The 16,035-nt window shown below is 45.4% G+C and overlaps 1 protein-coding gene across 5 annotated transcripts in view; it reads right to left on the bottom strand.

Moving 5' to 3' along the window:
* Positions 1 to 16,035, bottom strand: part of spega (striated muscle enriched protein kinase a) — a 46,465-nt gene that overhangs the window by 19,993 nt on the left and 10,437 nt on the right. For 4 of the 5 annotated variants that reach the window (XM_042080942.1, XM_042080947.1, XM_042080944.1 and 1 more), the window contains 8 exons: positions 10,868 to 10,954; positions 9,764 to 9,899; positions 7,164 to 8,698; positions 6,338 to 6,484; positions 5,364 to 5,546; positions 1,064 to 1,236; positions 565 to 653; positions 82 to 257 (listed from right to left, as the gene is read on the bottom strand). In XM_042080942.1, the coding sequence (XP_041936876.1) occupies positions 82 to 257; positions 565 to 653; positions 1,064 to 1,236; positions 5,364 to 5,546; positions 6,338 to 6,484; positions 7,164 to 8,698; positions 9,764 to 9,899; positions 10,868 to 10,954 (2,526 nt within the window). Of the gene's footprint in view, positions 1 to 81; positions 258 to 564; positions 654 to 1,063; positions 1,237 to 5,363; positions 5,547 to 6,337; positions 6,485 to 7,163; positions 8,699 to 9,763; positions 9,900 to 10,867; positions 10,955 to 11,697; positions 11,728 to 12,476; positions 12,520 to 13,414; positions 14,133 to 16,035 lie in introns of those variants that run through there. The other variant, XM_042080945.1, reaches the window with a different exon arrangement.

The following is a 16,035-nucleotide window of genomic DNA, read 5'->3' as shown; positions in this document are numbered from 1 at the left end:
TGTGGTGATTGGCTATCGCCTCTGTGTAACCAGCTGTGTGGCTGTGGAATTTGATGTGGAGTATATTTTAGTTCCTCATACCAGAAACCTCCAATCTGCACTCTTTCTGATTAGTGCCGTATTCATTGATGATCTTGCAGGTGTAAACTCCGGCGTCTGACTTCAGTGCAGATTTGATTTTCATCTCATATTTTCCCTCTGGCCGTTCCTGAACAACATGGCGGCTGTCAGTTTTAATTGCTACCCGGTCTCTCAACCTGTAAATAAAAAAATCAATATGCCACGAAGGTTTCCTCAAATGTGTTTGATTTGAACAAAATAACAACATAGGTATAGCCAAGATATTTTGGCAATGCAATCAAATGTACATTACTATAACATTACATTGCATAAAATGTACATTACTATAACATTACATTGCATAATGTAAGTAGCATGAATTTGTTACTACAGTATATAACACATAATAATGTATTTTGGCCATATGTAATTACATCTAATAAGGTAATATGTAACATGTACTGTAATTACATGTGTAATAGCTTATATGAAATGATGACTCACCAGTACACCATGGGTTTGGGTTGTCCACATACATGAACTGACATGGTCACCTCCTGTCCCTCTACCACAGCCTGGTCACCTGAGGTTACCTGGTCATTCATACAAACATGAATGAACAAGACCATTATTTTTTCATGAGAAGCAATTCTCTAGTGGGTAGAGCAACATCTACTACAAATAATGGATACGGTTTTGAATGTGAGATAAAAACGACTTTCAGACTGTACATTCCCAGTTAAAACAAGGAACCAAACAATCACAGATTACCCCATTTTAACCTTATAAGTTCATTGAAAAACAGAGGGGAAAATCGTTCCAAAGCAGTTCATTCTTCTGAATCAAATCTTTTCACCATCATGAATAACTTAGGTCTTTTATTGGAGTGCATTAGCTGTCACAGACGAAAAGTGCATTCTTCTGTGGAGTGCATTAGCTGTCATAGAAAAAAAATTGTTTTCCTGAAAAGCACTAGCAGAGTACTAGAAAGTACTTTGAGTACCTGGAAAGAAGGGGGCTCTTTAAAAGGGGACAGTGCTGTCCTCTGGGACCAGGGGGCATTGTCCAGTTCCATAGCCTCTTCCAGGGGGCTCAGGTACTCCTCATCAGAGAGGACAGGGCTGCCTGGGGGATCCAAAGGAAGACTCAGTTTCCCACGATGCCCCTGGACTGGCTCTGGGAGTGGACATATGGGTGGACAGAAGTGGATAAAGAGGAGAACAGACAGATGGTAGATGAAGGGGAATAACACTAGATCAGCTCAAGGTGAAAACATGTGATTCATTATTTTATTTATTTTAGAATTTTGTGTAAACAGTGCATCGAGTGAATGGGGCCTCTTAAGCGAAAGATAACTGATGTCGATAACTGATAGCAGCTGAGAACAGACCAGCGCTGGATCAGAGCTGGATCAGGGTCGGATCAGGGACAGATCAGAATGGTCACTGACCAACAGAGTCAACCCACTCTTGGGTGTGACGGCGCTTGGTGTCACTGGGTTTTCAGAAACTAATGAGCTTCTTCTGGGTGACCTTCTTCCTGATAATGTCCCTTAATCGGCCCATTCATCTTCTACTTGCATTAAAAATTAATCTCTCAATTTCGTTGAGATTGCTCTCACAGAAATATGAGGGAAATGACAAGATCATTTAATTGAATTCAATTCAAGCCTTAATCCTTCACTCAAACTTTGATTTAACACGTATCTGGGGGAGTTGATGTACTTCTGACATTGTGTGTTTAAAGGGGGTGTAGTGGCTCTGATGTGTGTGAGAGAGAGAGAGGGAGAGAGAGAGAGAGAGAGAGAGTTTTTAGGGGTAAGGATTAGGCACTTCTCCATGAGTCCGGCCCAGGCAGATGGCTTTGGGACTTGTCAAAGCGAACACAGCTGGAATTATAATTGATTAATCCCCCAATCCCAAACCCAATCACTATATTACACACACACACACGCACACGCACACGCACACGCACACACACACACACACACACACACACACACACAGGGTAGGTGGGCACACACCCACAGCAGACCTTCTGTTTCACGACATGAAATATTCATCACTGCTCTCCTAGGACAGTGCCTCTTTGAACTCTCCCAACACTCTCACTTGCACTCACCACAGCCAAACCGCTGCCAGAAAGCCCAGTGCTGCCTCGTATGCCACAGGAAAGTGGCCTATTATAGCCCAGAGCACTTGAGAGAGCAGAGAGAGCATCCAGTATGTCATCATTGCTCATCACCGTTGTGTTTACAGAACTAAGTCAGGAATAGATTCAGTAGGTGTGCATGAGACAGTGCCAAGAAAATGCCTTAGCACTGTGGATACACACATTTGCATTTCGAAAGGCAACGTTTGTAGTTTTCTAAAAAAAAAAAAAAGATATGCCATTCTGATCAGTTAAGTTCACTAATGTTTCTATGCATTTTATGTTTCTAGGTTTTTTTAATTCCAATATGTCTGAATCATTTGAGTAAACAGCTTCTAAGCATGTAGAGGAATATTCAAAGTAGGCCATCAGAGATAGCCTCCTCCACCATTGAATGAATCATGGCAACAAAAAACAGTTTCCTTGCTACTAAAAAAGCGTCCAACCTCGACTAAACATCCGTTAGCCCTAACTAATCATCCAAATCTTTCGCTGATTAAACACACTCACACTGACACAGTGAAGATCTTATACAGACAGGATGATAAGAAAGAGAAAATTAGCAGGCGCTAGACACTGAAGCCATCACTGCAGGACTGTGAAGCATTCTAACATATAAATCTTCACAAACACGTATAACGTTAAAGGAGCATTTGAGGACAGAGGATCAAACGTTTTGCCGGTGTTCAGGCGCTTACCGTTCGGCTCATCTCTAAGGAAGAGTCTGTGAATAGCACACACAGAGACAGCATCTCCAGTATGTAAACTTGCCAGTGGTTTACACAATTCCCACAGCCCACTGTCTCGCTAATCTACGTTAGCCATCTTTCTCTCTCTCTCTCTCTCTGTCTCTCTCTCTATTTCTGGCTCAGTTTCTAACTCACTCTCTATTTGTCCTCTTGTGTACATCTGAGTTTATTTATCAAACTCTCAACTCTCAACACACACACACACACACACACACACACACACACACACACACACACACACACATCAAGTTTGCACCTTCATTACATAAACATAAGCATCCTCTACCCCTCTTTTTCTCACTCACTCTCTCTCTCTCTCTCTCTGTCTCTCCCTCTCTCTCTCTGTCTGTGTGTGTGTACGATAATGATTTTCTCTTTCGCCTTCCCTCCCTTTCCTCTGTGTTCTCCCACGAGAAGAGAGTCTCCCATTAGTCTTAAGGCTTCGCACATACTTTAATAGCGTCTCCGATGCCCTCTCGGAGACGCTATTGCAGCATGTGCAGAATGCATATTTTCGGCACACTCCCTGTGGGCCTCCACAGAACCTTAGTCCCATATATCCATCCCAAGCCCCCCCACCCCCCCCAACAGCACTGTATCCTTCAGACTGACACAGAGTGGGGTTTGAGGGTGTGGAGGGGAGTGTGTGTGTGTGTGTTGTGTGTGTGTGTGTATGTGTGTGTGTGTGTGTGTCTGTGTGTACTGTAGGTGGGTGGGTGGGTTTGTGTGTCTGGCCTGACCAGCATCTTAATCTCACAGTGGGAAATAAAACAGGCCGCAATTATTTCAAGGAAACAAGGGGGGGGCTATAAATACACGGTGTGCTGGCTGACCAAATAAGGGAGCACCCAGGCAGGCAGGCAGGCAGACAGGCAGGCAGGCAGACGTGTGGACGGAGACGGGGCTGGGGCTGGGGCTGGGGCTGGAGCTGGGGCTGGGGCTGGAGCTGGGGCTGGGGCTGGGGCTGGGGCTGGGGCTGGGGCTGGGGCTGGAGCTGGGGCTGGGGCTGGGGCTGGGGCTGGAGCTGGGGCTGGAGCTGGGGCCAGGCTGCAGGCTGCCTTGGAGCACTCAAACAATAACAGGCAGGCGCCACAGGAGGCCAGCCTGCTGCTGCTGCCACCTCTCTCTAGCCATGCCTCCCTTTTTCTCTCTCTCTCTCTCTCTCTCTCTCTTTCTACCACCCTCTCATCATACTTCCCTGCCCCAATTCTCCCTCCTTTCTCTGTTTCTCTCTCTTTCTCTCTCTCTTCATACCTTCCTGTCTCCCTCTTGCTTTCTACATGCGCCTCTCTCCCAGTCTCTTTCTCCTCGCTCTTACCCCCCCACTCCCTCCCTCTTCTCACACTCTCTCCCTCTCTCTTACCCTCTCCCTCTACCTCTTTTTCTCACCTCTCTCTCTCTCTTACCCTCCTACCCCCTCTCCCTCTCTCTCTCACCCCCCCTCTCTCCCTTTCTCTACCACCACCCCCTTCTCCCTCTCTCTCCATGCCTTGCCTGCCTGTTTGCTGGTCTGCCTGACTGACTGACTGGGCAGCCATTGTGAGCCAGCCTGGGGGAGTCAGAGAAGGTGGGTGGCTCAACGGTGAGCCAATCGCGGGTTGAATCACCGCTGCCTAAGCATGATATTTAGAGATGAAGAGGCCCTTTGAGGCGCAGTCGAAACGACTGAAGCTTTTTTTCTCCCCCCCCTCTCTCTCTTTTATTTTGGTGCTGTGTAAGAGGAGAGGTGCAAGATGCAGAATCCATGATTCATCCCTCTGATCATTTCCAGCGAGGGGTTTGTGGATGATCTCATTACGAAAGCTTGGTCGCGCACAGTATGAATGCAGTCAAAATATTGCATTAGATCCTCAAAACACAGTCATGCTTGTAAACGGCATGAGGCAGGAAGAGGGCATATCTAATGAGCTTATATCTTCAGTAAATGATGCAGATGCAGCTTACTAAATACTAAACTAAACCAAACAACTCTGCTGACAGTGATACAGGAAATTGAAGAAAGTGAGATTTGTGTCTCAAAGCACCTAATGTTGGGCTGCTGTAAGGCTGTAGTCAGACCTGGAGTTTGTTAACCAAGATGCTATATTGCATGTTGAATATCCTTTTATTTTGCATAATTGCAAAGGATAGCATTGTGGTACAGAATCACAAAATTCCACGATTGCATTTGTGTACTGAATTTAGATCTTCCCTTACTGGAGGTTGGTGGCACGACATACTGAGAGTGAGAATGTGAATGTCAACAACGTCCAACAAAGTAAAAGTACAAATCCTTAAAAAAACAAAAGCATATAACACAATATAGCATATTGAATTGAACTGAATTGAGTGAGTGAGTGGATAGGAATTGTTAGGGCATTTGCAGCAAGGGAAAAGGTGTATTGTTGGTGGTCCCATTCTCACCTGCCCTAACGAAGAGCGTGGCTGAGCAGGACGCCTGACCCATCCGGTTGTTGGCGGTCACGTTATACGTCCCTGCGTCGCTGGGCTTCATGTGCATGATGGTGAGAGAGAATCGCTCCCCCTCCACCTGCAGGATGTGTGTGGGGCTGTCTCGGATCTCTGTATCCCCTTTCCTCCACCTCACTGCCACACACACACACACACACACACACACACACACACACGCACACACAACTCTATTAATTCAGTTTGCTGAAAGTCAGTAAAAATACACCACACACACACACAGAGACACACACAGACACACACACATAAACTCTCTCACACACACACACACACACACACACACACACACACACACACACACACACACACACACACACACACACACACACACAGAGAAACAGTAGCATTTGAAGCGGCTGGGGGTTAATAAACCCAGCAGTGCTAGACCAAAGACTCCATCAACCCCTCAGCTACTGGTTGACCTCCATCAGTTTGACTGTCACTCACTGGATTCACACTACCTGAATCACTGAGCCGCCAACACACCCCAGCCATGTAAACACAAAAAAAAATCATAGACAAAAATGAAGTGGCTGGCTATTTTGTCATAGGTCCTGTAAACGACATCATGGGTCACTGAACGTTTATTTAATTATTATTTCTCTTGTTGTTCAACAGGATAGCTGCAGGGGATGTCTTCATTCTTTGAAATGCTCATGATCACGTCTCAGTAGAAATAAACTTATTTCATGCTTAATAAAAATTGTATTCTGATAATGACTTTAACAAATCATAAAATCATCATTACAAAATATGCCTTTCTATGTTAAGTATTCATGTACCCATGATGAAATGCAACATGATACAACACTACTCCTCAGCCCTCACAAGTACTAGAAGTGCTATATTTAGACCGATGGCACGGAGTGGAATGTGGCGGCCATGGTCCTGTCTGATGGACGGCTTGCCTTGCGGGAGGGGGCTTCCAGCGATGACACACTTGAGCTGCACCTCGTCCCCAGTGCAGGCCTCTACGTCCCTCAGGGGCGTCTGGAAGTGGGGACCCTCGTCCGGGGCCTCCTCGGCTGACATGTAGGAATCGTCGGAGGAGTCCGCTGGAACAGGGGAAGGCAGCAGCAGAGATGCGTCACTTGTTTATACTAATAGACGAGTGAAGAGAGTTTGTGGTGCTCTTAAGGTAGCCATTTTTCAAAGGGTATAAGGGGCATACTGAATTGAACTGGGTGGTACTTGTCCAATGACTCAGTCCCTTGGATTGAGTTGACTGAAATAAATATCTGAACTGGGATTTGAACTGAACCGAACTGAATTAAACCAATTTAAATTGAATTTGAAAAGTTCAGTTTAAGATGTATCTATATATTGTGATTCAAATGAGTTGTGACGATGTGTGCTATGGGGAAGAGCATGGCTTGGAAACATGAATAATATTAGATTGGGAAAATGCAAATCCATTTGGTATATTGCAGCTAAAGCTATTTTAAGAAAATAATAAATAACCACAATGACAAACAAAATATAGAAGTGGCACAGTTCTTACTGCCATGAGACTCTAGTATCACCTTTTCTTGAATGCCCACTACCTAGTTACCCACAAACCTAAAAAGACACCATCTGACCTACTTTTCCTCTGACAGAGATGAACAGTTGGAGGGTTTTGTTTACAATTTTGTGCACGCACAGGGCAGCAGGGGATAATTTTAGCTCAACCTTCAGACATCCTAGTGCTTCACTTCACTTGCATCATTATTCACCGCAAATAGGTTGTCTCACCTTGTTCTGGAGACGTTGGATGATCGTGATGCGCCTTGCCCCGACTCCTTGGGCTTCTTCCTTTCCTTACTGGCCTTCTTGTCCTCCTTTGGTCATGCTCTATCCTCTCTTCTTCTTCTTCGTCATCCTCCTCTTCCATGGGTTCAGCCTCAACAACAATAGTGGGGATGGTCAGTTTCAACCCTGCGGAAAGACCTCTTGTTGGTTTCTTCTCCGGAGCGCTCTGTGGTGTTGGGACAGGTGCAGGCTGTGCAGGCTGCACTGAGCTGGCCATCCGTGGTGGCTTCGGAGGGACTGGTACATCTTTCGTAGGTGTAGACACCCTCTGTAAACGAGGGCTCGAAGACTTTCGCTCTTTCTTTGGAACTGGCTGCTCAGTCTCCTGGTTGTGTGGCGTCTCTTGGAGAGGCTGGGGACTAGGCAGGGTGGGAGAGTCTCGGGTTGGACTTTTGCGTGGAAGTCTGGGTGAACACTGGCCTGGGAGTTGGATTGCAGGGAATATCCGAGGTTTGGCCTTGGCGCCGCCATCTGTCTCGGTTTTCCCGACCAGTGTGTCTTTCCCGGTGTGTTTCTTAGACGCTCCAGAGCGCCATGGAGCAACCTGGTCTTTCAGAGGCTGCTTGTCTTCTGTTCCACTCTGCAATTCGCTTTGTGTTCTGACTGGTTTCTGTGGAGCCCGTTGTTCTTTTTCAGGCTCTGAAAACATCCGTGCTGGTCTTTGTTCCAGATCGTGAGGTTTCTTACTCACGTTGGGTAGGATTGGTTCTTTTTCAGACTCTGCTGCCCTCATTTCAGATCTTCGCTCCCGATCTTGCAGTTTCTGAATGACCTCAGGAGGGATCGGCTCTAGTTTACCCAGGGACTGCTTGTCTGTCTCGCAGAGCTGCTCGGTGGACATAGCCTTTTTCATGCTGGGCCTCCCGACGAGACGTTTGATGCGATTGAGCTCCACTGTGAATTTACTCTGGAAATTCTGGACTTTCTGAGCATAGTTGCTGTTGCTGCTACCCTCCTCCAACGAAGAGGCCTTCTGCTTGAAGAAGGACCTCTTTAGAGCCACGTCCGATGTCCCTTGGTCTTTTGTGGCTGCAGTTCGCTTGTTCCGGTCATCTCCGGAGTCGACAGATGCCGCCCGACCAAACATCGCCCAGGGGCGACTTGCCGATGACCCCTTCGGCGGGTCCACACTCTGCTTACGCTCCTCAAAAGCTCGGACCTTGTCGAAGATCTTGGAGCCAGCCCGAGTGAGCTTTGGAGTCTGGCAGGTCAGCGAGTCTTTACGCGAGTCCTGCGAATCGCTGCTGTGGGAGGACCCAGACGACTTAGAACCTTTCGCTCTCGTCATACTGTCGGCCTTCTCCTGGCGGACCGCGGGGCCTCCCACGTTCTGTTTCTGCTGCTGGCCACTGTCACTAGGTAGAGAAGTGTCGGGTCCAGGCTCATCATGACCAGGCAAGGATGAGCTTGGTTTGGTTTTGCCCAGTGGGAACAGAGCACTGGGGGTGTTGTCCTTTAAAAGGGTGTCCACTTGGTTCCTGGAATGTGGGCAATTGGGGGATATGCATGTTAGAGCAGTGGTCTTCCAAAGAGGTAAAGGGTTGCATTGGTGGAGGTTGTAGGGGAGGGGCACACCATTTGTGATGCATGTTAGAGAGGGGGATTGGGGATGTGTTCAGTTTGAGGGTGCACAAAGCAATCTTTCAATGAAATTCAACATTAAGATCTAATGTTGATATTGGGTATGTGTTATTGTTAATACATATATGATTGATGCTTCTATTATTGTAACTGAGAAAAAATAGGCACTTTTTTACTGACTCCAACCATATGAAACATGCGTGAAAAATGATAAAAAAAAAACATGCCATGTCACAGCAACTTAAAACATGGTGACATGCAAACACTCCAAACATTTTTAAATTAATTTATTCTGGTTCAGTTTAGTAACCATTCATAAACATTTACTATATTACATATTATAAATAACACTTTACATATATTTTACAATAAAATAATACAATGATATGACTACAGCTATTCATATCATACGCAGGTTTTCATTCTAGTGTTGAAAAACCTGTATTACGTGTCAAGTGAACTGTCATAAAGTATATAAATGTTTATGAATGGTTACACAAATAACCTCATTCAAAGAGGGTATCCCTTAATAAAGGATGGAGTCAAAGGAAAGCATGGTGTTTCGAACTTAAATTCTCGAGGAATAACTGATGACAAAATATGAACTAAAACAAAAAGATGGAAAACTAAAAGAGTGACTAGATTTGGATTTAAATAAACTGCTACAGTCAATATAATTGTAAATGGGCCTGTTTTTGTTTCTGGTCATTATTGTGTTGTTGTTGTTGTTGTTGTTGTTGTTGTTGTTGTCGTGTCCCCAGTGCCCCTGCTCTCAAGGATGTATAGTAAAAGTCCTCCCTCCATAGAGGCTGAACATGCTGCCATAGTAATCGCTGGCTAGCGACGCGCTTTCCTCCGACTCCCACGAGGGACGGGCCACGCTGGCCTGGGACGCACGCAGCAGGGCCTCCACGCCCAGGTGCCTGACGGGGGGGCTTTCTACACCCCCCAGGTGCGCTTGCCTGCCAGGCTGAGAGGGGTCCACCAGGCCGGGGGGTCTGGAGCCGAGAGGGAACACCTCCCGCCCCACCACGGGGTCCTGGACAGCTCTGCGGTCATGACCGTACGGCTCGGATGAGCGATCCGCCATTTTGACTCCTAAACAAATAATGCAAATACTCAAACACTGAGACAAATAAAACTACTCAATGAGACACATATAAATACTGAAATGCCGTTGTGTTGAGAAAACATATGCACTGTCCAATGTTGCCATATAGCTGCTCTCTATAGATCGCTATAGAGCACTGTATGTTAGAAAATAATCAAATCCTACCGTGTACCTGAGCACAAAACGTGAACATAAACACTTGATTTGATCATTTGAGCAGCTACTGTTGAATACTCTTGTATTGGAGGCCAGAAATTCTTAGGATTAGATTTTCACCGGCACAATTAGTATTCTGAGAGTGAGAACAAGCAGTTGAAAAACTAACACAGTATGCCCACTCTGGGAGTTCTGTTTTTGCTAAGAATATGAATAAACATAAAGTGTGGGCAGGCTTTGTTTGCCAGAGGGGAGAACAAACGTTGAATCAATCAGTTTGGATGAACAGCAAAAAACAAAAACATAAAAAAACAAAAAAAAACATCATATCCCTTCCCATTCTGCTTGTTCCCTCCTCTCTACCAACATCACTGTTACCGTGCCAACATGGAACTCTAGAGAGTGTGAACAGTGATGTGTGTGCAACACGGCAACCATCGACAGCACATCAATTTGATTTGTGTTACTCAAGTCCTCAGGTTCTAAAAATAGAATGGTGACTTCTTTACACACTTCTTTTTCATGATGGAGGACTAAAGAGGTGTACAAGCAGACCTTCAAAAAGTCTCATCAGACTTAATGTCAATTGTCTTTCCCCAGACAGTTGATATTTATATCTGAAATATTTTGGACATTTAAACCATTTTTTTTTTTTTGGCGCAATCAGTTAACATTTATCTAAACAACGAAAACAAGACATTTTACCTACAAAAACTGCTTCTGTCTGAGTCTCTTTCAAATACACAGGTAAGCACAGACACCTGAGAGAAGAAAGACATTTAGACAGACAGATAATTACCTGTCTGGCTGTGTGCTCCTTTGCCTTTCTCTTTGGCCTCCATGGGGACCTGTCCTTCTGCTGTTTCATCCTCGGTATTCTCTGAGTCTGCAGCAGAGGAAGATGAGGAGGAGGAGGAGGAGGAGGAAGAGGAGGAGGAGGAAGAGCAGTAGGCCAAATGACATAAAACACAGCAGCAAACCCTAATCACATTTCATGCCGATATAACTGAGGACAGAGGACTAGATAGGCATCCAGGTGCGAGTCAGAGGACTGTGATTCACCCCTACCACACACACACACACACACACACACACCAACCATCCCCTCTCCAACAGACCTCTTCAAAGCTTCACCACAAATAGACTGACATGAAATCGAATAGGGGAGAGAACAGACACAGAGTCGAAACACCTTTTTTCTCCACAAGGGGAGTTTGTTGGCAGATGAGTGAGAGGCATGTGTGTGATGACTAATGTTTTTTTTTTTTTTCTCGGCGCTCGGCAGTGCTAACAAGACAACACATCGCTGACCCACAAACGTCAGAACTCACATCACAGCCACTGCTACGCTGCCATACCTTCAGTATACCAGGATACAGGTGGCGATACTGAAAAGTATGACAGAGTTTCTATCGATATATGAACAAAGAGGAAGCTCTCCTCCAGTGCTCATGGCTGTTGAATACGAAGACTATTCTGCACATGAAACAGGATATGAAAGAGCAACCGGGAGCATATTTTTGCATTTTAAACGCTCTCAATGAGAGAGCGAGTTAAAAGGCGAATGAGACAGATCAGTCAGATAAAAGAAGCCCAGCAAGGAAAGATTATTTGTTTATTTTTTTTTACCAGAGGTTTGCTTCCTGCAGGAGCGGAAAACTTCACTTCCATAGTGGCAGCAAAAAAAGGGTAAACAGAGAAGCACAGTTACCATAGAAACCAACATCCCAGTCTTAAACATAGGCCTACACATGCGTACGTGCGAGCACTCAGATTCACATTCACACACACACACACACACACACACACACACACACACACACACACACGCATACAATCACATACAGATGCGCACTCTATGCACAACCTATCCCACACAAACACATACATATACAAATAATGCTATTCAATGCAATGATACAAGCAGTCACCCACAGTCACACACAACCACCCTTCACCAAGACGCACAAAGCCAAATTACACCCGATAGTACACACGGCACATTTTGAATTTGCAATTTCATTGCTTCACTTAAATAATAAAATAATAAAGAAACAGGTATAAGCTATAAGTGGCTTATTCAAACCCAGTGAAATAATAATTGAAGCACAAATATGACCACCCATTTATTGAGAAAAAAACACATGGAAGGACTAAAACTAATAAGTTCAGCCAATACTTAACCAAGCATAACAAAACTGTCTTGAGAGGATAACCTACACCTACACCTACAACCTCACCACTGTCCGGGTCCTAAGCAACATTGCACAGTCATGGCTTAAATGAAGAACTGATGCTACACAAAATCATTCTTTCAAGTATATCTGTCAAACATATGCTCATTGTATCAGCTTTGCCCATAACTATAAACAATAGATATTTAACCTGAAGCATAAACCTACACACACCATGAGTAAACCTTCCAAAGGTTCGGTTGGAGTGGCCAGTTTTCTGCAAGAAAACAAAAAACTCACATTAGAAAACATTACATGATGTAGCCTACATTATAGGCTATTCACCAGAAGGGTATATGCTACGAGGCACCATTGACAGGATTATAATAAAATATATATCTGCTAAGGATCAGATGGATACATCTTAAAGGCTGTTATCACTTGATACCAAATGAAATTAAACATTTGAAAGTTAAAATCCTTAGTCTGTCAGTCAGGCTTCCGTTGAACAAGTTTCCACCCGAAGGATTCCTAGATTAATCCACCTACTGTGGTCCCACCCCGGAGCATCCTGGCAGGAGCCAGCACCGGTGCTGGTATGGAGCAGAGTCCTGGTGGCAGACGGCACTACCTAGTTTACCGGAGCTTCATGTTGCTGCCGCTCTGTTGTGTATTTCATCACTCTGAATGACTGTGCCGTCGGTGGATAATCTCTCCCCTCAACCTCCTCGTTTCCTTTTTTTTTTTGCTTATCGCTTTCTTTTATTTATTTTTTTTTTCATTTATTTTTTGGTCGCTCCACTATTTCCAGCAGTTGAGAGACACTGACTGCTCTGCTACCCTGGCAACAAGACATGAAAATGTCCCTGGAGGAACTCCCAATATCACTGACTGCACTGAGATGGAAGCTTTTAATGTTTTCCTGCGTAGCAACACCAAACCTCTGATGGTGACCGCACATTTTTTCCTACAGCCTACTGCTTTGCACAGTCAAAAATGATCGGTCAAACTTGGCTGGTGAACTAGACCCTCTGTTTGTCTGTGGGAAGTGTGTCAATGATATGCAGCTTCTGACAGGTGACCCTACAGTATGCTGTCTAGACACAGCGAAGGGGAGTCTGGATTAAGAACAAGAGTGTGAGGCAAGCACAAGGAAGGAACTCTGGACTTACCTGGAACCTCTTCTTTGACCAGATCTTCTTCATGATTTCATCCAAGTCCCAAGTGTGCAGAAAACATTCAAAGAGGCACCTGTTGGTAGCTTGACAGTTGACAATCCCCCCCCCCCCCCCCAAAAAAAAACCTTTTTACTCCAAAAACAAAACTAAAACAAACATCAGAAACTGAGTTTGTTTGTTGGTGTGTTGTTGTTTAGAAATAGGAATAAAATAGGAAAAAAGCCCAGTCGTTTTTTAGAACCAGTTGAGTAATTCTTGTGTGAGTGTGAATCTCTGTGGTAGATGAGCCACTGTGAGCCTCAGGTGTTGAAGCAGCTGCTCTCGCTCAACGGCATCCCTCTGACAAGCGCATCTTCCTCCGCCTCTTCCTGCTCCTCTTCTTCCTCAAGGGGGGGGGGGAGGGAAAACAAAAAGAGCCCCAAACGCAGGTTCAGTCAGCCCCAGCCACAGATTCAGCCTCAGCTGCTGCCGCTGTAGTGGAGGAGGTGGTGGATGTGCTGGAGGTGGCGGAGGCTCCAAGGCGGGGAAAAGAGCATCGCTGGCTGGGAGGGGGGGGGGGGGGGAACCCGAAGTGGGCAGCGCAGGTCAGATCCGAGAGGAGAGGGGGAGGAGGGTGGGACCGGAGAAGCTTGCCGGCATCCGGACAAAAGCAGAGTGAAAATATGCTGCCTGTGTGGTGTGAGCAGGCTCCCCTTCTCTCTTTGTTCCTTGCCTATATCGCTTTCTGCTATGCACACACACGCTCTCTCTCTCTATCTCACACTCTTGCTCTATTTCTATTGCTCACACACACACACACACACCCTCTTTCTCTCTCTCTCTCTCTCTCCCTTGCTTGCTCCCTCTGTGACGTCACTCACAGCCTCCTGCAATAAAAGTGAAAGAGCAAGTGAGAGGGAGGGTGAGTGGCCAGTGCAATGCACAGATGCCGGACCCTGCTGGAGAGGGGATGAGAAAAGAAAGAAAGAACAAAGAGAAAGAAAGAAAGAGAGGGATGTCTATTCCCCTAAATGAAAATACTGCAATTTTCCATTACATCTCCCCTATCGCCTTTCCCCCCCTTACCCATTAGTATATCTCCAGAGAGAGAGAGAGAGAGAGAGAGAGAGAGAGAGAGAGAGATGAGAAGAGTGAGTGGAGAGCAAAAAAGACAGAGAGAAACACTGTGTGGGAGAGAGAGAGAAAGAAGAAGAGTATGGTGGTGAGGGAAGAAGGGGGAGAACAAATGAAGGAAGGGGCAAGGGGCTATACTAAGGACGAGAGAGAAAAAGAAAGAGAGAGAGAGAGAGAGAGAGAGAGAGAGAGAGTTCAGTTCACAGCTTACAAAACATGAATTATCCATTGGGAGTCTGTCTGGAGCCTTGATGTCACGGTAACCGAGGGAGCATCGACGGGCACACTGAACGTCACATCAATCGGTGAGCTCACGGACTGACTGAGGCCTCAGCATCAGCACCAGTCTACTGCACCACACCGAACACGCCATCTCTCCAAACCCCCATTAGCATTGTGACACGGCACATTTCCATATGTGATGCATTGGTTAGTACCAGCTGTCTCATCTAACGCATGCAAATATCACCCACCCTCGCTTTCCATAACAATCACATAATACAGTGGAAAAGATGGATCTGGATGGTGTCTGATTGATTGCCTATCCGTATGAAGCATATAATGCACACATAGTGTGTTGTAGGCTGCAACTCGTGGCCTTGCATCAGTTTGAATATTTACTGGTTTGTATTGGTTTGAATTACTGCTGATTTTTATAAAATGCAGGCACACACACCATCATATGCTGTTTGCAGCCCATGGTCTAATTAATAGATCATTGCACACACTCAGTCAAGCTCACTGAAATGTCTGTCAGTGGAATCTAATCCATCAAACGAGAGCCTGTGAAAATGATTCGGGGCGTAACAGGGCCAAGCCATATCGTGATGAAAGTCTAATGCTGGAGATTGAGAAAACACATTTGGCTCCATTAGTTGCTTCAGCTGTTCGTTTTTCTTTTCTCCCCTCCTTGGCCATTTTATATTATTGATAAATCATTACTGTGTGGACGAAGCGACAGGAGAATGTGCTTCCCCGTTTTTGGTCTGCTGTTGTAGTCAGCAGTCGCTGTAGTGTCACACACACAAACACACACACACACACACACACACACACACACACACACACAAACCATCTCGGAGAGATTTCTCGCAAACGTACGCAAATCAATAAAAACACTCTGCGCTAAACAAGACAAGCTGCCCGGCTCACATCTCACTTAACCAGGATCGATCTGGGCAGAGGCTGATATCACTGCTCACTCCAGATGCACTATTAGCCTTATTAAAAATAAATAAATAAACAAATGGGACAGAGTAGGCAAGCAGAGGTGCTGATTCCCTAATGAGGAAACACCACTTTTATGGGCACTTTGACTGAACAAGGGAAACATTGAATATGGGAAAATGTGTAGCCTATGACTGTCAAGCAGGCCAGACAGCATTTTCGTCTACTGTTTGTCAGGCATATCTAAAAAGAGGGTCTGATATTTAACTGCATTGGGCTCTAACTATGTGTGATAATGAAATGATACACCGTTCTGAACCAACCTCAAATGACCA

Source organism: Alosa sapidissima, chromosome 23 (genome assembly GCF_018492685.1).
Source record: "Alosa sapidissima isolate fAloSap1 chromosome 23, fAloSap1.pri, whole genome shotgun sequence".
Lineage (NCBI taxonomy): Eukaryota > Metazoa > Chordata > Actinopteri > Clupeiformes > Clupeidae > Alosa > Alosa sapidissima.
The sequence above is the reverse complement of the archived record's forward strand: the minus strand, read 5'-3'. Positions and strand labels throughout refer to the sequence as shown.